Raw genomic sequence first — 25,693 nt, 5'->3', positions numbered from 1 at the left:
ATATTCCAAACATTTTTATGTACAATAAAAACTATAAGCATAAAATATACTATTTTTTTCAAAGTATTTTACAAAATAGAATCACAGCATACGGAATGGAGTATATAAATTTTTATCATAGATCTTTTTCAGTCTTTTTTTCTTCTTCCAACTTTTCTTGTTCTTCCAACTTTTTTTGTTTTTCCAATCTTTGTTTCCTTCTCAAAGTCCTCTTATGTTTATTACTTTGTTGATGCTGGTTCCATTGAAATTCACCTATAAATATCCTCTCGCAGATCTGTGAAGAAAATATTCTGTGATTCTTCATATCGAAAAATAATCATATCAACGATTAAAAACTGAAAGAGTAACAAGAATTTACATCGCAATAATATTTTTCGGCGTTGCTACTATCGTGAAATATTTGGTTTTCCACAGGACCTGTGAACGTCTCATTTACAGGTTTCTGCTCTGGTTTCTCACCCTTCAATACAGCCTCGATTATTGCCACAGCTGGTTCATAGACACGACTGTTCCACTGATCCACATTTGTGCAATTTAATACATAAATTGGCGGTACCTGCAATTAATTAATTAATTAAGAATTTTTCTCAAAGAACAGTCTATAGATTTATAGATCTTTTATCGGTAAATCGTCTTTAACTAATTGTCACACCATGTAATTAACAATCATATTTCGCGTGCAACAATTAAAACGTAGCAATATTTTGCAGAAGTTAGAAATAAAACTTTTGATGTGAACTTTTGTTAATAATAATAGAAATTCATAAAATTGAAAGTCCCGTTAGAATGAAAAAAAAAAAAAAGTTTCTGTCAATAAACAAGATTTTTGTAGAATCGATTCATACCTGTCTATCACTGCGACGAATCAAGCGATTTTGAATCCATTTTTCCTGCTTCTTTGCGTATCTTTTTGTAACCATTTTTAGATCCTCAATGCTCTTTTGTAACAATTCCTGCCCCTATAAATAAAACATACTCTTCCTTATATATCAGTATAACATAACACGCCTAAACATAATGCAAATTTCATATTGAACTGTTATTAATTTTTACAATTCAGGCAACTGACATACCAGATGCAAGAAGAAATCATCATCATAATGTATCTAGTTTCACACACGTCACCATTCAAACAATATTAATAGTAATAAACTCTTCAAGCATGCATAACTCTTTCACTCTTCTTCAATCATACACGACTCTTCTTTCACAAGTCACATCACTAGAATATCGGCTTCTTTATAAAAATAGTAGTTCCGACTTGAAAATTTATGTATTTTACGTACACTGGTGGAAAGAAATGAAGGAACTCTTATGAATACCATACTTGAATACTTTTATGATTACCATAAGATAGATCAATAAAAAAAATGTAGTTGATCAATTTGGCATCGATTAAGCTCAAATTCAAATAATCCATATAGAATAGTACAAGAGAAATCAATAAAAAATGAAGTTGATCAATCCAACTTCTGTCAGGCTTAACTACAACATTCACAGAGTGTAAGGCAGATCAATAAAGAATGAAGTTGAGCAATCTGACTTCTGTTAGGCTCGAACAACCCCATTTCATGTACGTGTGTATATGAGAGGACTAATCAGAAAAGACTCGCGTTCAAAAGCACTCAAATGAAAAGGATATAACAATGTATTAAAAAAGAAAAAGGAAGAAAGAAAACGAATTCTCCACTCTTCGAGTCGCCACATCCAACAAGATCTTCGAGCATCCCCTTAAAGCTCGCCCCTTCGATTTGCCCTCTCCCCTCTCTATCTCTCTCTCTCTCTCTCTTTCTCTCACCCTTTCTCTCTTTCACTCTTTCACTCCCTTTCTCTAAAAGATATAATAAAACGTCTGGGTCGTGCAACAACGACGCGCAGCTGCGGCGAGGAACGTGACGAACGTCGCAGTTCGCCGCTTCTGCTCACCTTTTTCTCTCGCTTCTCCTCCTCGGGCAGCACGAGGTAAGCGTGGAACTCCTTGAAGCCGATGCTCTGAAAGATGCCCGTCGTGTAATCGGCTGACCTGGAATGTAAACATTCGCCGAATCGTGCCGGCCTCTTTCGCCTCGCTCGCGCCGATTCCATTCTCCACAGCAACATCCCTCTCCCTGTCCGATCCCCTCGCCTGTCCGTTTATGCCCCATTTTTCATCATCCTCCTCTTTCTCCTCTTCTTCCATCCTTCTCTTTTTGGCGCTAATTAATTCTTGCCGACTACTTTGCTCGCGGTTTGCGCGATAATGAATCGTTTCGATTAAATTACAATCTTCTTTGGTCAGAGAGAGTGTTTGGAGTTGAGGGAGTTGGACAATTCAGAGAGTTCGGGCTTCGTTTCGGTTCGTACGGACAGTTTTCTTCAATCATTTGCAACGATTTTTCTGAATAATTGCGAGGTTTCGTTGGTTGAAATATTGAAATAATAATAAGAGAATGGATGGTTTGGTAATAACAGGAGACTGCAGGAATATTAAAAAAAGTAGTGAAAGAGGGATGTTTTTGGTAATAGGAAAGAGCTGCAGATTGAATATTAAAAGCACAAAAAAAAAAAAAATCTGTTTTCTAGATTAAATCAGTATTTCTCGAGATATAAGCATACAATGCCATTTGCAATGAAATCACGCTAATCAATCTGAGTCGCAATTTTATGAATATTATCAATTCTGTATTGAACGAAATAAATGTCACAGAAACGTAAGAGAACGTTAATCTTCTAATTTCTAAAAAAAGAAAAAGAAAACTGAAATACCTAATCTTTAAAAAAAAAAAAACTTCTAATATCCAATTGCTACGGATGAAATTTGCGAAAGTCTATGCTTCATCGTCTTTAACCGGCGCCTTACCAACACGTTCTTTCTCGGTTCACGTTCTCGAGTGGCGATCGTGTCTCGGTCGGTGAGAGAGAGTGAGCGAATGAGTGAGAGGAAACGAGAAAGACTACATTTTACAGGCCAACCGTCTTATCACGGCTGGATGGTGATAGCGAGCGAGGCGAAGCGTGGCGAGGCGAGGCGAGGCCGAGCTTACGTGGCGGGAAAAGTCGGCGCAGCGCGGCCACGGCTCACTTGCTCGCACACGTGTCAATGCCAAATATGTACGTAAGTACCTGCGAGCAGAAATTAAAACCTGACGGTGGTGTGAGTGTGTACGTGCACGCACACCTATCACGCGAATGGTGTTACGATGGAAACGGCCGTTTCATACAGCTACGCACGAGTCAAAAATACGATTAAGAATAGTTTTGGCTAGCAAGCTCTGTACAGTAGTGCGATACACGTGAATTTGTAATTGCCGAAGTGGATTACTTATGTTGTTTTCATGTGGCTAACTAGTGTGGTTTATATCACCTTGGATTTATGGTCGTGGTTTGTCGTGCGAGAATTTGCAACCGGAGGATGCGATTCATTAGACTTTAAGTTCATGTTACGTTGAATGTGGAAAATTCATTTCGAACAGCTTGTTGCTGATGATAGAGAATAGTTAGAAATAATTTTAGGTAAAGTATCGCCGATGTATTCGTAGATTCGATGTCTCAAGTGGATTATGTCGCTTACAAGACTGTGGCTCGTATCACTTGGACTTTTGATCGATCGATGTGTAATCATGGTTTCTTATGGAAAATTCATTTTGACTAAGTATCGTACAATTTAGATTCTATGTATGTAACGTGATATTCCTAAATTTTAAATCTCAATTGTATTATGTCATTTGTATGGCTTTACGTCGTTTAGACCTTGATTTGTTGTGAAATTAGCGTCACGTGATTCTTTCATTTCAGTTCACGAACGTATGTATTATAAAATTATAAGCATTTCAATCGCACGGCGAAATAAGACAACGATCTTGAGAAATTTGAGTTCCAAGAGGTTCACTTTAAAGAAATATTTCTCGCTGCAAGGACGTATTATTTTTCCTGTAATAAATACTTAAATAGACAGTTTACGATATTTTTAGACAGATTTTAGACAACTATATCGGAATGACAACAACATCATTTTTTATCACGATATCATACAACGTGCCTGTCAAAAATACGACACATCACTAACTTCAACACCAAAAATACGGAACCACGTTACAAACGAAGATTAATGGCACCACTAGAAAAAAACTAAAATGAAAAGTTAACATTTTCTCGAAAATCATTTTTCTTCAAAACCCTCAATGTCAGTTTATCTACTCTATACGAAAATAAATAATTACTCTTCGTAAAATTCTACAATTACTTCTTCGTTTCTGACTCTTACAGTTTATTTTGTAACTTGCAATTCATTTGCTGGAAAATGTTATAATCTCTAAAGTTAGATACATTTTGATATCTTCGTATCAAAGTAAATTCAATAAACACGAGTAAAGAAATAACATTTCGACATACAGAGGTATCGAAAGTTGTATATGCCAACGCTGATTCAATGTGAGATCAAATTAATTTAATTGCATTTTTGCCAATTCGATGAGGCTTGAGACAAATTAAAAAGAAATAGCTGACTGAGAGAATATAAAATAAAGATCATTCACGAATAAAAAAGAACATACCGTACGTTTTTGTAAATGAGCTTTTAAATTTAAAGTTTGCTGATTCTATAAAATGATAACTGTCTAGTGTCTAGTCATTTAGATCCCATTAATATCCATGTCATTGCTGAATAAAAACTCCAAACATTTCTATCGTTTGGTAATTATATTTAGTAATTAATCCTAATATCTAATTTCAACTCTAACTTTCCGAAGATAACCGAATTTTGCCGGATTATTTCTAAAATTCTTGGAATCTGTGAAATATAAAATAACAGCACACTTTTGGCTAGCACGAGTTTCTTTTTCTTTCATATTTTCATTCAACATCTTTAATTAACTTTCAACATTCCATACGAGTCTTCAAGTCACACAAAACTTTCGAAAAATCCTAGATAAAAATTAATCGCTTTCCTCCAATCTTTTCCAACATTCTGCATATACAATAAAAGAATCTTTCACCCGCTGTTGTAAACCTAACCCAAACGAATGGAAATCGACCAACCCCGCGACATTTCGATACTTGACATCATTTTAAAACCCCTCTCAACCCTTTCTCTCGCTTGTTGCATCATGCATATATCGAAGATCACGCTAATTTTCCACCGTGCCAAATGCACGTGTCACGCCAGCTCCTGTTCTCAATCGACGATATGGCTTCTATCTAAAAATCACACGATTATTATGATTTTCGACAGAGAGAGAGAGAGAGAAAGAATTGTTACTAACGCCAATATATCGATATCGATGTTCATGCTAGATAGGCGATCGAAAATTAATCAGAAATGCGTTAACATTCTTGCAACGATCCACGATAATTCCGATGCCAATAACAGGTGCGTGCTGATAATGACAACGCCTAAGTACGACGATAGTGGCAAAAGTAATTAAGATAACAGGCGAGTGACAGTAATCATTATCACGGAATACATAAATGCCACCGAACTATTTCTACTACTTGTTGCCAGGCAGGCAAATGAATGTCATTTGCTTCTTTTTTCTTTTTTTTTTTTTTTTTTTTTTTTCACGCGACAAAGGTTATCAGATTTATACGAGATACATTATGTATGTATATTACCAGTTCGTATTTGAACACGTGATAGAAATTCATTGATTTTTACATAATTTTAACGCGGCGACTGCAATTAATATGTTCATACGCCAAGGACATGCTAGAGATCGATCAATAAGTTGAAGCAATTAGTTTTTAATATATTCGAACACTTGCACGCAATTAGTAGAGATACGTACAATTTTATTTATTTGATGCACATGATCTTTCGCGCGGGCTTCTTCTAGTATCGCGTCGAATAAAAGTTTATTATGGCTGCAGGTTTCGTCGTGAAATTCGTCTGCATTGACATTATTTTAACGCGCGTAATTTTATGCGCGTCATTTCATACAATTTCATCGGGCATATCATTTTCCTACTATGTTGCATTTTACGTAACCGTGTGACACCGCAGAGATGTATCCTGTGATACGTCGTACTTACACATCGTCGTGTGAGGAAATGAGAAATTTGGACACTCGAAATTCTTGAAATGCGAAACATTTGATCGTACGAATACTTGAATGTTCGATTACTTAAAAATTCGGAATGATCGGAATGTTTGAATATTGGAAATTTCAGAATCCGAAAGTTTCAATTAAAATATGCAAGTCCAAAAAGTAGAATATTAATATTAAAAGATTCAAAGTGACGAATATTCCGAAACTTCGAAAGTTTCGGAGAAAGTAATTTTAGGAGGCGAAATTAAAAATTCGAAAGTCGAAGATCTCTTAAATTGTCTGAAAATTGAAAAATTCGAAATGTTGAATGTTTGGACACCTCTTCATATATCGTACAAAACGTACAGATGAAATACGATTTCAAGGAAGGGAAAATCATGAAACCGAGAAGATTGAAACTGATCGATTAACTAAACACAACAGTGTTTCTCAAGACGTTTCACATGACGAGAGAAAGATCTCGGAAACGTTACTTAAAAACAGGTTACTTTCTGGTTTTCCTATGATTAATAGTCGCAGGTTGATTTACATTTGCTGCACGCGTCACGCGTTATCAATATCTCATCCCGATTAACAGGAGTATCATGATTAACGAAGTCATTTATAATGAGCGAAAGATATTTAATTTGCATGTAAATGCAAATTACATACGTGGCATTGAGGGATAATCGGACGATCAGATTCACGAGAAATATGGCAAATGGTAACATAGATATTATAACGGGTTTCTTCTTTTTTATTTTTGTTTCTTCGTATATCAATGAAATGCTCAAAATACTCGACGAAGTAGAAGTTTTAAGAATGCACGGAGGAAAATCCGTGTTCTTTTTATATTGTATTCGTAAATATTTCATGCCGAAATAAAAATTCATCTACTCTTCAGGAGTTTAGATTATTATCACGTGCAATTTGAAATTAGTTTTTCAATGAAATCTGAGTCTTTATTAAAGGATTTTTATAAATGTCGAGTTCAAATAAAATCTATTAATTCAAAATTCGAAATTATTCGCAGAATTATTAATATATTATTATAAGAATTAAAAATTGAATTATTACTGTAAAAATTGAAAATTAAATTATTATTATAAAAATTAAAGAATTTCTTTCAATCTTGGAATCTTGTGGAACAAACAATAATTACAAAATATTACAATATATTACAAAATATATCTAAAAAAAAAAAAACACGAAAAAAACCTGTCAAAAAGACTCTTAATACTATTTTCGACTGTGTCAAAAAACCATCTGTGCTAGCACACACACTTAAACGTAAAAACACAAACTGTAAAAACACCGATGCAATTACCATAATGTGCAAATATTTGTTAATACTTAATTTATTCGAGTATTCGAATGTTGAATCGATGAAAATGAACAAACAAGTCGCAGGATCGAAGATGTAGTCAACGTGCATGACTTGTTCGTCGTCGTTAAAAGCTTCGTGTAATTAATCGATCTGGTCTCTGCTCTATTAGTGAACTACATATTAATCACACCTGCCTTTTGAAACTTTGATGTTTCAGGCACTGACGTCACATCCGGCAGAAGTCGAGCAGCCAGGGCCGACGAACAGGAGCATTTGCATAATACGAGACGCGATACTTGCTGAATTACGTGCTACGTAAGTAAGTAGGAGCGAAACCGCGAAAGAAACTTGCAAAACGTTGGAGAGATGGAGAGAAAAGAAAAAAAAAATGGAAACGAAGGTCCGATAATTTCAGACGATATAATCATTAAGAAAATATTTCGACGCGAGGCTGTTCCTGCGTTATACGGCGCAAAATATAATGAACTTGTTCCTTACACGTGCAGAATTATTGTCAAGCTCGCGTGAAGAAGTTTGTGGCACGTGACTTCTGCGAATTTTTTCCTTTTCTTTTATTTAAATATTCGTCACGAATATTTATTATCCAAAAGCTTTCGATCCGAAAGTATATTTAAAAACATTCGTATAAGAAAATTCAATTGAAATGGTTAGTTCTCTATTTCTTAAATATCATGTTATATTTATATTTGCACATAAAAATATTATATATCAAATAAATGCAACAATATTTTATACCTGAAAGATTTCAACGTTTTAAAAGACAAGTGCTTGGTATTTTATCGGGAACTTTTTGCCAGTAATGTTGTAGCTATAAAGACTATCAAAATATTTTTATCAGTCGTCGCTGTATTCTACACACGTCCTTTTTTTGTACGTGTGTTTTCAACATTGTATTTGAATCATGAATTGCAAATGAATTAGTAGAGTATTTAAACAACTTCTACTATTTCTCTGTTGTTTCTACCACCTCTTAGAAATTATACTCGAATCATAAGTTGTCAGTGAATCTAACTTATTATATTAACTTTCGTAAAATATTCTATAGGTTTTCTTTATTCCGCAGATGACTAGAATATTTAGTCAGCAAACAATACCTTCTGTAAGTAGATTTCCTAGTTTACTAGAAAATGAATCATCGTACGCTACTCAAGAAACCAACAGAGTTAACGTCATACGTTAAATATAGAGTTAGTAGATTGAACGATATAATTTCATAAAATGGAACTATGGTGCTCCTCAAATTATTTATCTTTTAAACTTCGTTATCTGTCAGTCAACATCAGTTTTCTTTGTCAATTATAGAAAAGGTATAATTTTCATCCCTCCGCCATATATTGAAAACAAATTGACTTGGAAAACGCTAACATTCTCGTAGTCCAATTAATCTTACGGAATTATGACATTTTTCAAGAATCACTTATTATTTAAATTTTACGTTATTTACCACTGAAAGTTATTTTTTTCTTATGAACAACTTTCATCCCTCGCATCATATAGCGTACAAATTATACGCTAAACAAATTCATGACGTGAAAGACGTTAATTTTTTCCACAGATATCTATCATAGTTCAATTAATTAAATTTTAAGGAATTATGGTGCTTTTAAAAACCACTTATTTCTCAAACTTTATGTCATTTACCAGTAAACGTTATTGTTTCCCCCATTAACTATACAAAGAGAAACGAACATAACTGAAGAGCATAACTGATAAATACATAATGATAAAAAATTATCGATACTTTAAATTGGTTTAAATACTCTACTCTAGACACTTTAAATTATATTAAAAAAAAAAAAAAAAAAAAAAAAAAAAGAAAATCACACTCGACAATCGACTCAGTCTCATTTTAATCATCATGCACCGGGAAAATAAGAGTACTTTTATTTTCGGAAATTTAAACATCTCCAGAAGCATTAAAAAAATCTTTCTCTCGATGATTTCTCAAAAAATAAAATAAAATAAAATACCAATAAGAAATTAAAAAAGAAAAACGCCAAACGATTCGTCATTTTGTTACAATTTAACTCAATCTCACAGCAAGTGCGTTTACTGCCTTTTCGTCGAGTTATACTCGCCTACAAAAAAAAATTAAGCACACTCTCGTGCTTACATTCTCGAAATGAGACCAAAATGCTCGAGGGGGGTTGTTGCTCGTCGCGTAGACGTCACACGCTAAATGAATTTGTGACCAAGCGAGATGCCTTCTAATAGTCCCCGTTCCCATCAATTCCTTCGAGACGTCGATGTATAATAATTCAGCCCGGAAGCCTCTGACTGGCTGCAGGTTACGTACCGCGCGCTGCACGTGCCGTGGCGAAGCCGATTGCAAATTGACCTGACGGCGTAATTTGCATAGCTGCAGCGGCGCGCGATCGCGCTACGTACGATAATTAGCGATAGTCGAAAGGGATTAAAGCGTCGATCGTCAAGCCGCCGGAAAGGGAGTTTCGTCGGCTGATAGTGCTGGGAATGAGAAGCGAAAAGGGCGAGTACACGCTAGGGAAATGGAGGGGGCGAATATAATGCGATAAAAAGTGGTGCACGCGTGAAAGAGAAAGAGAGAGAGGGAGAGAGAGAAAGAGTAACGAGAGGGTGAGAATGAGAACGGGGGAAAAAGAAAAAAAGGAGAAAGGTGTGTTTGTGTGTCACAGAGAGAGGGTGAAAGAGGAGGGTGAGTGTGAATTAGAGGGAGGAAATAGGGAAGGAAGGTGAGTTACGTGTGTACAAGGAGGGTGACGTTAGGGTATGGAATGAGAAATACATTAGCGTACAGCCGACATAAGTTGAATTTTTCTTTTTAGTTTTGTGACACTGTTAATTTTCTTAGGACGTACTTTTGACTCTGACTGTCTATCTTATCGATCTCTAATTGGCACTGTATTTGGGCATTGGATTCGTTATGAATCTGGAATTTCGCGTTGTTTGTAAACGATCGTAAAACGTAGTACACAGTTTTTGACGAAGGTTCGGTTTACAACATTCTCAACGACTCATCGAATTCCACGAGAATCAGGTAGCAGACGCGAAATGCTCGGCTTATCGTCGGCTTCTGCTGAAGTCCTTCGCGGTGACAAATATCACCTATCTAAACAGAATCTTTAAGAAGTAGTTTAACTTAAAAAAGAGAATAGTTCGAAATTGATAATCTACAGTGACTTTGGAAACGATAATTGACCGGATATCTGGATGAGTATCAATGGCAAAAAGTCAAGTAGTTCGAGAATAGTTCACTGACAACGTTTCACTGAAAACAATGGAACGATGGAACACATTTATATGCTTCGGCTTGCACATTAGCGGAATTACACGTTCTTAAATTTTGAACGAATCTAAAATTTTAAAATTAAAAACTGTTACTTATAAATTTTCTTATATTTATATTATATTTTAATTAATTAAGTTTCTTTTTAATATTACAGTATTACACTTTATTGAATTCTCGTGTCAATGTCACCCGATGAACAGAAGGTGGAGTAATTTTGCACACGCGAATGTTTCTCAGGTGAAACGTGTTAAATCCTACCTTACCGTGTTACAGTGCGAATTATGTGTACAACCATCAACCAGCATCATACGTAGTCAGCGATTTTTTACGAAAGAATTGCTGATGGAAGAGGATAGTAGAAGAGAGATAAGAGAAAAATGTAGCAGCGGAGTGCTTTTTCTGTGGATCTAGCATTTAAATGCAGCAGAATAGAATTTCTGTCATAGAATGTCTCTTATCTGAAAATTGACTCGTATGCAGAGTAGAATTTTCGTTCATGGACGTCCTGTTACACCTGAGAATTTTTTCATATTACTATACCATTCACCTTTCACGAATATTACGTATTATGTACATGTTAAGACATCATTAGGGAAACGTTTAATAAAACATTATAATTATATGTTTGTCGTAAATAAATTAATATTACAATCAGGAATATGATTTCACGCGATAATTCATATTATCATGTTATGAATACAATTAAGAAAATAAAAAGTATACACTCTGTCTTTCTTCTACCAAATGTTGTAACAAGTAGTACTTTACTGTGACATTCATTTCATTATATTTTTGCGCATTGTACAGACTATTCCTATTTTCTGAGTCGTAAAACGACGTTCAACATATTCTACGAGTAAAAATGAGAGAAAACTATAGGCTCGATACTTTATAAAAAAAAAAAACTATAACAAGTTGATTGAAATAAATTTACACAACTTCTATATGTATTTTCACATTGCTTTGAAAGAGTTATCTTTTCGGGAAACGATTTTAAATAGACAAAGTTGTTACGAACATATGATACATTCATACTTGTATGACACGTGATCGAACAAATCACTTACACGAGAGCACATCCTCACGATCGACATCACTTGCATCGATGAAAATTCATAATCTTCCCCCAGGTGACAGGTGTTCGAATATTTTCGCGAGGCACATAACGTAACGCCAGCGCGATCTCATTCCAACGGAAAGAGGCAAATTTTTCAGCGAGTTGGTAATTTAGAAACAGGATTCAAGGTGATCCTGTTACGACGCTGAGAACCTCTTGTGCAACGTTCTATCCGCGGCGATACACAATCGGCCGGCATTCGAAATTCATTTCACCCGGTTAAGCAACAGTGGAAAAATGGCATCGACAGCGGGCATGAAGTATTTCCAGTCTCGCCGGTTATCCTTTCCGCCGGATCACGGGCGAACCGAAACGCGCCAAAGAACCGTTAGCAAGAGGGAAAACGCGTAACGCGATAAGCCCGTGTGTGTAGATTCGATTTAAGCATGGCGGCAGCAGTACACGCCATGGAAAAATTGCATTGTCGATAAACTGGCTGGAAAAACCAGGTTTATTGTTTTCATTCGCCCCGCCTATAGCGCTTATCCAATGCCGCGAGACGCGAGGGTGCTTTTTGAAATTTTCTTTCGTTATCTACTGTCGCGAGGTTTTCGCGAATTTTCGAGGACTTTTCATATTTGTTTTCATTCGAGAAGTTTCCCCTGTGTGTTTAAATTATCAGAATTTTCTTCCACTGGTATTCCAGAGTTTTTTGTTTGGTATTATTATTAGTATTCGCAATATTTATATTGCTCGTGATATCGAAGACGTTTAAGATTTAAAAAAGTCAATTTCTTTTTTTTTTCTTTTTTTTTACATTTTCTCAAAGTATATGCTTTTGAAAATATCTATGTAAATAACGGAAGCAGGAGCAAGTTGATAATTTATTGGTTATAATTTTCAATATCGCGAGCAAGTTGATAATTTATAGGTTATAATGTATTCAGTAACCTGTTTGGAATCTATTTCAATACGTCAATCGTTCATTTTACAATCAGTCTCCGAACCAGGTTTCCGAAAAAAAAAAAAATGTATGTTAGTAGGCCATTCTTCGTTTCGAACAAAGGAAAAAAAAAAAAGAAAAAGGAGAACACATAAATTACGTTCTATATAATTTATTCCAGCCGTTGACCATATACTTTTACTAGGACGTACATTTTTTACTATTTATTCTTTGCCTAAAAAGCGGCGGAGGTCCGCAGAGTTCAAGTATATGTAAACGATACAAGTGATGTCAAACCTAACAGAAAATGCACGTCTCGTTCATCCATTTACCAATTCAATTTCTCTGATCTTAAAATCATCCGGAGAGATATTTTATCTATGTTTTTCAGCACGCCAAGACAAGTTCTTGAATAAATAAATAAATGATGTTCAATTAACGTCACGTCGTTCAATGCTAGTTTTAATGAGCGAAATATGCAAAAGAGCTAATGAAATTATTAAATTAACGACAAACGAATGGAGAACGTAGCGCGTTGCAAGAGGGAAATGAGAACCCTGAGTTCCGCTTGGAATATTGTTTTAGCCAAACACATTGAGAATACTATTGAAATATCGATTCCCATTGTTGAATATTCAGTACAGAGCTGGCAAGGTTGTAACTAATTAAGAGGAATACATTTAAACCTCGTAACTTTTGTCAATGCCTTGCGCCGGCTTTATTTATTCGACGTGAAACAGGCTTTTAAATAGCATCTCTTCGCCTTCTGTTACCGTATTTAGTAAAAAAAAAATATGCCATTTCTCATCCTGACGACCGTGCATTAGCATACACTTCAAATTCCGAAACTTGTTCACTTTCATTTTCACCGTGGTTCTCAGTAAATTGCAAAAATCTCGCGCGCAATATCGAGTCGTTTTCGAGATTTAAGAAAGAAAAAAAAACCCCCAGCTTTCCAAAGGTACAATCGTGCGCAAAAGTGCGGACAAATTTCTCACTCTGCATTCCGAAAAGAATTTCAAGAAGGTGAATAAAAAAGAGTGAATGTTGCTACGGATGATTTCACACATCGCCTTTCAATTTTTCAGTACAATTGAAAAAAAGAATCCTTAAAAATTCAAATCCCTGAAAATGTGTATATTCCTATTAAAGAAAAAAAAAAAAAATTAGGAATCGAAATCACTCTGGGTACTCGAATGATTTTAATATTCTAATTCTAATTGTAATATTCCAATATTCTATTCTAATTCCAACATCAATTATTACAGAAAGTAAGAAAGAAAGAAGACACAAAGATATCGGAAATTATAAAGAAAAAAAGTCGAATATTTCCACGGACCCAAAAAAAAATCACTAACAATGAATCTGTTAACAAATTGACTGACCACGATGGTCACTAGCGATCGTCGTTTCTATTTCTATAAATCCTTTAAATAATTAAAGTGGAACATTATTAACGAAGAATTTAAAATAACACAACTAACCAGATAACATAATAAAACGAAAAATACGCTTTCACTGTACTTCGTCGCAATAAAATATCACAAAATTAAATATGTTATATATATTTAATAAGGAAACACGTCGATCAATTTCTATACGTCGATCAACTTCTATTCTAAAAGAAAAAAAAAAAGAAAGAAATTCATTCTTACGTCAATTTGCGTCATTTAACCACTTGCGCTGGCAACTGATTGCGGACCATAACGAGTGACCGAAACCGTATACAATAATTCATTGCTTTCTTTTTCTTTTAAACTCGTCGGTACGATACCACTAGAAATTATTGAGAAATAATAAACTTATCATTTGCCTGGGTTTAAATATATTTATTAATATTTATTGAGATAAATATATTTATTAATAATTATTGAGAAATAATAAACTTATCGTTTGCCTGAATTTAAATATATTTATTAATATATTTAATAAATAAGAAATATATTTAAATATATTTAAATACATTTATTTATACAATTATAAATAAATCTATTTAAATATATTTATTGATTATATACTTAAATAATATATTTATTATTTAAGTATATTTAGATATACTTAAAACTGAGAAAATATCAACAATTTTGGGACAAAAAATTCTCGACGTGCATGACACGTCATTCCAGCGCAAGAGGTTAAATCCCCCCCGCAAGTCTTTCTGAAGAAAAACTGTCTGAGAATCTCTGCACGAAGCTTTCCAGATATCAACAGATAACGCGATTCATCACTCGAACTATATGTTCTTTCTTCTCTTTCTCACTTCTTCATTTCCTTGTTTCTTCCCCCCTCGTTGTTCTGTCGCGCGCGATACTCGTGCACTGCCGCACGAAGGCCGGTGCTTTTCCTCGCGGTTGGCTACTTCCTTTATTTTTTCTTCGGCATCCGGTCGACGCGCTCGCGATTTCCGGAAGCGAGTAAGGCGAGAGCCGTGGCAGCAGCGGAGACTTCATTCACAAAGGCGTGCCTCGTACGAATCACGTGCTCGCTATCCACACGTGGCTCGCGAATTTCGTACAGCGGACGTTTCGAGAGAGAGAAACTATTCTCGATTCACTCGAAGAGAAAATTGGGGGGAGGAAACAAAATTTCCCAACGTGGAGCTGTCTTCGTATAATATCGATCGAGAAAAAAAATGGTCCAGGGTGGTGCTTCGTGCTCGTTTTTTCCTTCGACGAATACGAGCGGCAATGAATTGTTAATCTCTTGCGCTGCCAACTGGTTCGCGGACCATAACGAGTGACCGAACCGTATACAATAATTCGTCGCTTTCTTTTTCTTCTGAACTTGTCGGTATGATATCATTGAATAGAAATTATTAAGTAAACTTATCATTTGTTCTGCCTGGATTTAAATATAAGTTTATTATTATTAATATATTTAATAAATAATAAATATATTTAAATATACTTAAATATGTTATATACTTAAATAACATATACATATAACGTATAACACATTTAAATATACTTAAATATGTTATATACTTAAATAACATATTTATTATTTAAGTGTATTTAAATACACTTAAAACTGAGAAAATGTTGCAATTTTGGGACAAAAAATTCTCGACGTGCACGTCATTCCAGCGCAAGAGGTTAAGGAGAGTATACATATACGAAAGATCAAGTGGTGAATGAAAACTGTGGAGAAGTAGCTGCAATTTCTACTGTGCGAATTTTTAAATTCGCTCTGGGAATTTTTTGTTTGGCGTTTGTGTTTGACGAAACTCGCGAAGAATTGTACGATGTATAATTTGTAATAACGGAGCGTCAGTGTTTCAAAGGTATTTGCATTATCGTTCGTGCGTATTGGAACGCGTTGTGCATGAATTTCATGAAAAAGGAATTAGCGATTTAAAGAACAATTGCTATGCACGTTATCAAGTTAACAGACCGTACATTCAAACGGAAATACTGCATTTAAAAAGGTTGAGAGAGATATTTATATTTGAAAATTAATCCTTTGATTCTACGAAACATCGTAGTGCTAATTTATGTCTTCACGAGAGAAATTTTCAACACCGCTTATTAAATTAAATTCTTCCACTCTTTGTGAACTTTCCATTTAAAGTGAAGGAACAAATCGTCGGAATTAACTCGATATCGTTCGATTTCATTCGATCGATCTGAATTAAAGAATTTATATATATATATATATATAAATCTAAAGTTTCATGATCAATCAATTCATTCTTTTCAACGAGGGGAACAGGCTACGGCGGTCGGCAAGAAAATTTTCAAGCGAACAGGTTCGTCGAACGGTCTGGCGAGCATGGATCGGAGGACTCGACGAAAAGAGGAGAAAAATGAATAATAAATCCTTGAACCGGCAGACCAGACTCGCGTGATGCGAAGCACTTACTGATATAACTCGTGCACTTACGTGTTGGACTTAATCCGTTGCTCGTTGTATCTTTGATGAAAGTCAAGCAGTTCCTGCACCAGACCGGTCTCGACCATCGTGTCGACCCTGCTGTCCAAACGGTCCTCCAGCACATTCTGCAACAATTTCGGAGAAACGAGCCTCGAATTAATTCACCGCAATTCATCGGCGTGTGTCATCCATATTAAGAAATTACAACCTTCGTCGGCTACTTTCCAATTACCACTGTACGAACTGTATATATATATATATATATATTTTTTTCTTAATTCCGTCATTTTCTATTCAACACGTTTTTTTCTTTTTCCTTTTTTTATCTTTCGCGACCAGTTTAATCTTGATCGTGTTTCCTATGATTTGATACTTGCTTCCATGAAGAAATATACTGCGATTTCGTGTTCTTTGCACGAACGATTTATTTGGAGGAAAAAACGTGATATTTTCCAATGACAAAGTGTTAAAAGTTTCCAAACTATTTCCACTATTTTGTATTTCATTTATTTTTATTTAAACCTCCGTTAAAAAAGAAAAAAAAAACAGTTTGGATCGAATTTTTTAGAGTTAGCTCGACAGTGTTTTAAATCTAATTTTTCTGAAATTTTACTTAATGTTTTTTTTTTTTTAATTTAATTTAATATGTTTTATTCGTCGTACAGGTTTAATATGAAGTTCAATGATACAAAATATTAATAATTTTTAAAAATTTTACATGTATATTACGTATAAAATTGTATATATATTTCCACGTTTATCTGCTTGATTTTTAAGGAGATCTGCAAAAGGATAAGAGCCTCGTTTTCGTAAAAATGAAATACCTTTCTCTTTCGTCCTGACAGTTCGACAAGTAAGCGCAATCACATTTTAATACACCAACGTGCTCAACGTTTTTTCATGAAAATGTCACATTTCACGCCCACGAATGCATCGGCGGCAATCGAACGTGACAGAGGCATCGTGGGTGTTTAGTCTCTTTGAAAGCGTTCTCTACTTAATTTCACACTTTCCAGACAGTCACTTGTTACGTGATCTGTTGAACAGTCACTTTTCAACAATTCTTCTTATCAGTTTTCATTTATTTCATAAGCGAACGGTACCTTTTTCAATTTAAACTTCCAAACAGTCAAATTTCTTCAGTCGAGTGTAAAAAAAATTTACGTACAAATGTTTTCAGCTTCAAAGATGCATGCCTTTAGTAATTTATGAACATGAAAACTATATATTTCGTCACTTCTAGATATTCTTCATATCAGTGTGAAACTGTGCAAATATCTAACAATGTCAAATTTTTCTCCAAACGACGATTCAAAATCAATTTGTTTAATTGTAACATTATAAATTTAACATCCATCGCAGCTGCTAAGTGACACTGCTAATTAATATCTTCAAATCAATTTCAAATTACCTAATCTCATTTTTCAATTTCTCGGTATCGAATCGATCAATGTCCTTTAATCAGAATACGTAGAAAGTTACAGAAAGAAATTGCACTATTTTGTAAAAGATCGCAAACGAAGTTCAGGATTCGTAAATCAATTATATAGTTATAAAATGTTCATCATATTACCGTATTATGATTTCTACTTTTACATTACTTTTATATCCATTGCTGGGGTAACAATTTCACGAACGAAACAAATTTATTGGGACAATTTATGAAATTAGAGATACATAGGTACATCATGTATGAAAATTGAAGGTTTGAGAAAATAGTGGCCTCAAGTGTATATTAATCTGTTAATAAAAGTCGACAGAAATTGCCAGGAAAATGTTGTGAAAACTGTTCAAATTTTGCTCATAAAGTCGGAAACATGTCGAATTGCACACCGTGAAACCCAGTGTTGAAATGCCACCGAAAATTCAGTGCAAATTTGAATGAAGTATATGGTCACGGTTAAGGAGCGATTCGATGTCAATGAGACAGTCGGGTTAGGCTCGAAGGCTAACTCGTGCCCATTAGAAAAAAAGGAAGGAACGGCCATCGTGGCCTTCGACAGGTTTTCAAATTGACTCACTCTCTCATTCCTGCTCGTTCCTTGCCATTTGATACGTACTTGCTAATAGCTGAAACGCGTTAGAGGAGGCCCGTGTCCTCGAAACCGTGGCTCGCGCAAAATCTCAGGTATGTCGCGAAACTATCGCCTCGACGTGACTCGATTTTCGACGTGTGTCGCGTTCGAAGCACTACTGTCATTCATCGGAATATTTGATGGGATACATTAATCATGTTTACATTAATCATGTTAGATTGGCCACTTTGGTTCTCAAGGACCAGGTTCTCGAATATTTCTTTCGATGTCGATACAACACTTTTGGTCAATCATTTATTTCAAAAATTATTTGCAACTGGAATTTCGTTCATTTCGAGAAGAAAAAAGCTTCTTAAGTTGATTCGTAGATTCTTCGTTATTTGCTAATTATTAGTAACTTTCTCTAATTTTAAGTTTGAAAACTAAATGTTTCATTGGCAAATTTTTGAGGAAATGATTTTATGGATTTTATATAATCATGATAAGGTAATGAAAAGATTGTAACGTCCTGTAGGGAATTTTTCTAAAATAGAAAAGGAAAAAACAAATTTCTTTTCCAATTTAATTAGAAGAAATACTTCTTTTAGTTTAGAGGAAGAAATTATAAATTCCGAGTGCTTCAAAGAGCAAGACGAAAATTTCAGTTAGATTTTCATCGTAAGAAAGAAGTTAGAAGAGAGACATCTAACTTTTTGCAATTATAATCCAAACAAAGTTATATTGAAATCTTCTCCTTTCAATAACAACTATTTTCTAAATAAAAAAAAAAAAAGAACCTGGTCCCACTAATTAAGAGAAATTTCACGAACAATGACGACTCTCGACGTGGTTATTTCATCACGTTTAATGATCGTTTCAGCGGCAATTAAAAATGTTTTATCGAAACGAAGATAACAGTAGAAAAAATGAAAGAAAGAAGCCACAGAAGAAAAAAATTCACAAGTTAAATTTACAAGTCATAAATCGATACGATGGAATCGTCCCACGGCCAGTTATGAATAATTTTATAACGTTATCTTCGCCCACCTTAAAACACGTCGAACATTTGATCAAGCCGTTCGGTCGACGATTTCCCCTCTGCTAAATACACGTACGAATTTCGAAAGTCCAAGGCATCGAAGGAATTCCGATAAAACTGAGCAAATTGAACTGGCGCGAACGTTAGAATGTAACGAGACGTTTTCACGAAACAGTTACACGCGACCGTGGAAAGTGTATGTCTGAAAAGTTAGCACGCTCCTGCTGAAAGCAAACACGCGTTTGTTTCCTCTGCGCGTGTTTCATTAGGATTCTGTTAGTCTTGTTCTTCTAGTAAAAAGAAAAAAAAGAAAAAAAATGAAACGTGTGCGCCGTGTTGTCAATAATTGAAGTATTTCCGATGTTGAGAAACTTCTTGATAGAATCATAATGCGAGTAAATTAGAATTTAGTTTTTCAGCGCTGGACTTTCAAATTTTATTTATTTTATACTTATTATATATTTTATAATGTATAATATTTATATTTATTTTATATGTATTATATATTTTATAATATATAATATTTATATTTATTTTATATGTATTATATATTTTATAATATATAATATTTATATTTATTTTATATCTATTATATATTTTGTAATATATAATATTTATATTTATTTTATATGTATTATATATTTTATAATATATAATATTTATATTTATTTTATGTTTATTACATATTTTATGATATATATATAATATTTATATTTATTTTATATATATTATATATTTTGTAATATATAATATTTATATTTATTTTATACTTATTATATATTTTGTAATATATAATATTTATATTTATTTTATATCTATTATATATTTTGTAATATATAATATTTATATTTATTTTATATTTATTATATATTTCATAATATATAACATTTATATTTATTTTATATTATATAGACAATTCTTCTCATTTTTTGAATCTCGAACTTCTAATAAACAGTGTCAACCGTAACCTAATAATATATATTCATAATCACAGTTTTCATTATATAATTATTTTATCCCACAGAATAAGAAAATGTTTCTACAGTAACAAAAATTCCTCCTCTTTATTTTCTCTCACCTTGCACTTTACTCTTATTATATTTTATTGTATTTTTAATGATCGGCAGACCACCGACGATGATCATTAACATACCGTTGAAACGACGAGCTCCAATAATCAGATAAAAACGCGTGAATATCAAATCGAGATGGCTATTAATATTCATACTAGGAGCAACGCTGCGTCTAAGATTGATTTCACTTTTTTCGTCCATACTGTTCACTATTCTAACGTCAGGTGCCATGTACTAACTGGTTTTTATCGTGCATCATTGTGAAATGATAGCATAATGTCCCATAAAATTATAATTGAAACGAACGCGTTTTGAAACGAACTCGCACACAAGATGAATCAATTTTCTAAAAATATATTTATTTAAATGACTCGCCAATCAAACGCTCCGTTAGTTCAAAAATTATGTTACCAATTTACAATTTTAAATCGATATGATTCTGAATAAATCAGTAGTTTTATTATTTAACGCGCCGATCACGTGAAACGTCGAGACAGTATGTGGATTTCTATTAAGGATTTCACAAGTATCGTTCTAAAGATATTTCCTCTCAAAACTTTGACAATCTACAAAAAATATTACTTATCCAAATATTTCCATACTGAACTGGAGAGTCCTCCTGAGAGAAACTAAATTCCAAAATTATACAGAAACATACGGAAGCTAAAAGAAAAAAAAAAAAAAAAAAAAAAAAACATGAAAAAAAACTACCAGCCTCTGAATTCTAACATCGCAAGATTTTCGACTAGAAAGAGGAATCTCAAACTTTTACCAGCAAAAATAGTCAAGAATCGACCGATCTTTCGATAATTCTAATTGTGAATTCTCTCTATTGGAGACAAAACAGTCTGACTATTACTCAAAATCACTTAACACGGCAAGTCTCAAACACACTGGGACACGCAACTCACCGAACAACTCCCGATGGCCAACCAGCGAATCATTCGTCCACAGCTGAGTCTGCACATGACGAAGCAATTTCGAGGAATAACGAGAAACGGTGGATGGAAGCGGCGCGTGAATCGAGAAGAGTGAAGTTCGATGAAGCCGAATGACAATCTTCCCTGGCGGCGAAGTTCAACAAACTCGGCTACACCGCCGCTGGATGGGCAGGCATGCGGCGTTTCGTCGAGTTGCCCGTGGTGGACGACAGCAATTATCCGACGACGCCTGGGTGTCGTGTACACCGAATAAACAAATAAACATTGCCCGGCTGGCTGGCCGGAGCAGGAACAGCGTGTGGAGCCACCGGTGGTGGCACCGTATCCGTCCACCTCGGGCTATGTCGCTCGAGATGAGCTACAGACGACGAAGAAAGAGACTCCATGGGGTGGCCTGCGAGCGGGAAGGATGGAGGCGAGAGAAGCGGTCTCGCGTTGCTCTCGTTCGCGTGCCGGTCTATTTCGGCGAATGCGCAGCATCCCAAAAAGACCGCGCCACCGTATACCCGTTGGCTTTTACGACACCGCGCCATTAACGGTGCCCGTAAGTATAAACTTAGGACAATCACCACGCAAAACCGATCCGAAGATCCCCTGCTCCGTTCGATTTATCGGTTTCTTCCTTCGTTGCGCCGTTCGAGATCGTTGTTGCGTTGATACCGCCGTCGGAAATAGTAGTAATTGAGTTTGGAACATTATCTTCGTATTACGATTTTAGTCAAAAATTAGTCAAAGATATCGATAATTCCGGAGAGGGATAAAACATTATCTTCGTATTACGATTTTAGTCAAAAATTAGTCAAAGATATCGATAATTCCGGAGAGGGATAAAAGTAGAGTGCCATTTAACCAAAAATCGGATAAGAATCATTGAATAATTGAAATTAATTCTCGTGTTGCTTACTATCGGAAGCAAATGTGGCATTTTCGAACATTATACGGTATTAAAAGTGGACGAAAAGAAATTACGATATTCGGTTCGGTAACATCAAAGATACAGCGGTTCTCTCGCGGTTGAGGTGAATCCTCGACGAGTTGGTCGCCGTCGGATCAAATGCGCATCAATCACCATCTCTGAAATTCACGGTGGAGGAAGAACTCGGCCGAACTTGGTTTAGGGTCGTTCAAAGCGAGGGATCGATGGAATTTAAAATAAAAAGAAAAGGCTCGTCCTCCCTCTCTCCCCCTCTCTCTCTCTCTCTCTCTCTTTCTCTCTCTCTGCCTCGCTAATATTGGTAATGGCAGGAAATTGCGAGCAACCAGACACCGCAAGAAGATAAAAGCATTCGCGTGTGCTTTATGCTTGGCGGGCTTTTTTGGTTGGAACCACGGAGGAAGACATATTAGTTAGTCATTTTCCTCGAGGGCCGATCTGCATAGTGGCAATACGAGGGGTCGCGAGAGGTGGAGGAGGAGGAAGGTAGGCTCGAAGGGAAGGGGGTTGCTTGATTTCGTAGGCGCATATAGGCTGGAACGTAGTAACGTAGGAGGGATGACAGAACCTGGAGCTTACCTGGCCGCGAGCCAACCCCACTCTCCTAGAACTCGTGATAGTGCATAGTCGGTGCATAGTGAGAGTGCATAGTCGGTGCATAGTGGGTACCCGGTCTCTGCCCCTCCACTCAGTCGCATGGGTGCCCGCATTGCAGCTATGGCCCACCATCCTAATGATGGCAACCACGCAGGTACAAATCTACCCACCCCTTTCGCACCCTCTCTCCTTCTATCTCTCCGTTCTACCGTTCCTCCAACGACTCGTTTCTCTTTTTTCCTCTTTTTTTCGTTCTTCCTCTCTCTCTCTCTCTCTCTCTCTCTCTTTCTCTTTCTACCTCTCTTTCTACTACACTCGCTCGACGATTCTAGTCGCGCGATTTTCTGCTGACACTTTGCCTTGACACTACCTCTTTGGCGCCACGGCACTTCCGCTTTCGCTGATCGAACGAAGCGATTCTCGTTCGCTTCCTCTAACCCTTCCACCCTTCCAACGTGCTCTTTCGGTTCGTCCGCAGCCTTCATGCAGCATCGTTCCCTTTTTACGAACATTCGCCATCTGCACGCCCATCTATTTGTCCACTCGCCACCGCCGTTCGCGTCTGTTTCGCGGTTAACCCATTTTTCGACCTCGTTTTCGGCACCTCGGCGCCGCGCAAAACGACGACAAATGCCTACGATTCGGCGGACCTGGCACCGAAGATTCCAGAATCGCGCTGATTGAGAGACTGCTGGTCGATGAGGTCTGCATCAAGTAGTCTCGATGCATCGTTGGTGAAAAGGCCTTCTTTTTATCCAGTTTCTTACGATTTCATTTCAATTGATGTTGCTCGGTTCTTCTCTCTTACGTCCTACAAATAACGTGCTGAGTACTAAACTAGTCTAATTTTATTCTTCGATGCGACTAGGATAATTTACCTTGTATAGCTTAAATCCAGTCGAAAATAGATTTCAAATTTTCACGGATCAAATGCCCGCGTAAATAAAACCACATTATTAAAGTCAACGGTACGCGAGACGGAGCCTTTCGCGGAGGAGCCAATCGACGGACGAAATATATCCATCTGAATTCAATTGCTCTTATCGCGGATTTCAGTCTTCGATGAGATCGCGCCGGAATAACCCGGAGGTTAATCCTATTCGTAATGAGACTGGCTAAGTATCGAGGCGTATTCCGTGGACTTGGTGAAACGAGTCGCTGAAACGAGGAGGAAGAAGAATGGCAAGGAAAGGAGAAGAAGATGAAGAAGACAAAAAGAAAAAAGAAAAAAAAGAAAAGAGGAGGAATCAAAGGAATCAGTAGCGAGAGCGAGGGGAAAAGAGAAACGCAGACAAGCAGAAGAGAGACGGCAGGAAGATTTCATTCTTGTTACTCGCGGCGACATCTTTAATTCATCGAATGCGGATTGCGGGCTGAATCCCTGATGAGCTTTATTCCACATCCGCGCGCTCGAACTATTGGATCCGATGAGAGATTCTCATACGATAATACTCGACGCTAAGCCACTGTTCCACGTCTCACTTATACGGTCCTCGCCGGCCTTTCTTCTTTCTCCTCTCCCTCTCGTCTCTCCCCCGTTTTCGCTGGTGATCCGGCACCTCTCGCGCGTCGACTTCGACTTAAGAAGCTCCCGACCGAGCTTTTTCGACTTTTTCCACCAGAAACCTCTCTCCTTCTCTCTCTTTCTCTCTCTCTCTTTCTCTCTCTTTCTCCTTGATCCGACCGAAGGAATGCTCACTTTCCAGCCGAGCGCGGACGTTTCGCTCCAATCTCAGACCCTCAATCCTTTCTCGTTTTCTCGCGGGAAATCGCGCGGAAAACTAGCCAGTAAAGATCCTCTGGCGCACGTTTCCATCGGACTACGTCTTTCTCTTTCTCTCCCTCCTTCTCCCTCTGTTTCTTTTTCCCTTCCTATTCGCCTCGTCTATTCTAGCGTAGCCGGACACTATTAAGGGACCACGTCGTTCCACCTTCCGATGGAAACTCCGACACGTTTTATTCTGTCCTCCCCCGGTGAATAATAGTATTTTCAGAGACCGTTCAAGATAGACGATCGAGTATTAAAGTCCTCGGGAAATTGTGGATATTGCACGGAGCTGGAAAAACTGTTCGTAAGTGTCCTATCATTTACGCGGACGCAAATCTTTTATTTGCCTCGCGATTTCATTACTACGTTTTGCATGGTATTAAGCGGATATTTTTGCGCGACGAGATTTTCGTTATCTTTAGTCTTCAAGAGGAAATTTGGTCTGGTAATAACAGATATTATTGTACGGTGGATAAATCACAAAACTCGGAATCGAAGAGTTCTTCTCGTTTAATGTCTGACGCTGAATTCGAATTCAAGTGACGTTACCTGATTTATTGCTCGATTCTTATAATCTTGTTTCAATAGAAACGAATCTAAGAGATCTTTCATTCACAAAATCGCGAGCAGATATTTCTACGCTCATAATTTTCGAGTCCTATTTCCCTTTTTTTGCGAAAAGTTCTTGCAATAAATTTGTATCTAACACCAGTGATCTATCGATGATACTTTTCTCTCATTAATGACGTGAGATTACATTATAATCGCGATGAACGAAAATATTTTCCACCGTCTAAAAATCATTTTCAATTCGTGAAAACAACGTGATTCG

At 36.1% G+C, this 25,693-nt stretch overlaps 1 protein-coding gene across 1 annotated transcript; it reads right to left on the bottom strand.

Moving 5' to 3' along the window:
- On the bottom strand, positions 1–20,852 carry LOC122530808 (tRNA dimethylallyltransferase-like). Its single transcript, XM_043658119.1, has 7 exons — positions 20,627–20,852; positions 16,727–16,767; positions 16,504–16,619; positions 1,930–2,026; positions 849–962; positions 362–559; positions 1–277 (listed from the first exon to the last, which is right to left on the bottom strand). The coding sequence occupies exons 1-7, from the start codon at positions 20,850–20,852 to the stop codon at positions 116–118; spliced, it is 954 nt and encodes a 317-aa protein (XP_043514054.1). The 3' UTR covers positions 1–115.
- Positions 20,853–25,693: the final 4,841 nt, after the last annotated feature.

The sequence above is a fragment of the Frieseomelitta varia genome, unplaced genomic scaffold (assembly GCF_011392965.1).
Source record: "Frieseomelitta varia isolate USP_RPSP 00005682 unplaced genomic scaffold, Fvar_1.2 scaffold_355, whole genome shotgun sequence".
In the NCBI taxonomy this organism is placed as follows: domain Eukaryota; kingdom Metazoa; phylum Arthropoda; class Insecta; order Hymenoptera; family Apidae; genus Frieseomelitta; species Frieseomelitta varia.
The sequence above is the reverse complement of the archived record's forward strand: the minus strand, read 5'-3'. Positions and strand labels throughout refer to the sequence as shown.

Excerpts from the sequence above, each read along its gene's own strand:
- LOC122530808 (XM_043658119.1), bottom strand. The coding sequence starts at position 20,852 with ATGGCACCTGACGTTAGAATAGTGAACAGTATGGACGAAAAAAGTGAA. Across the intron at positions 16,768-20,626 it reads TAATAAGAGTAAAGTGCAAG|AAAAAAATATATATATATAT; the intron begins GTGAGAGAAAAT and ends GACGGAATTAAG. Across the intron at positions 16,620-16,726 it reads TATATACAGTTCGTACAGTG|AATGTGCTGGAGGACCGTTT; the intron begins GTAATTGGAAAG and ends AAATTGTTGCAG.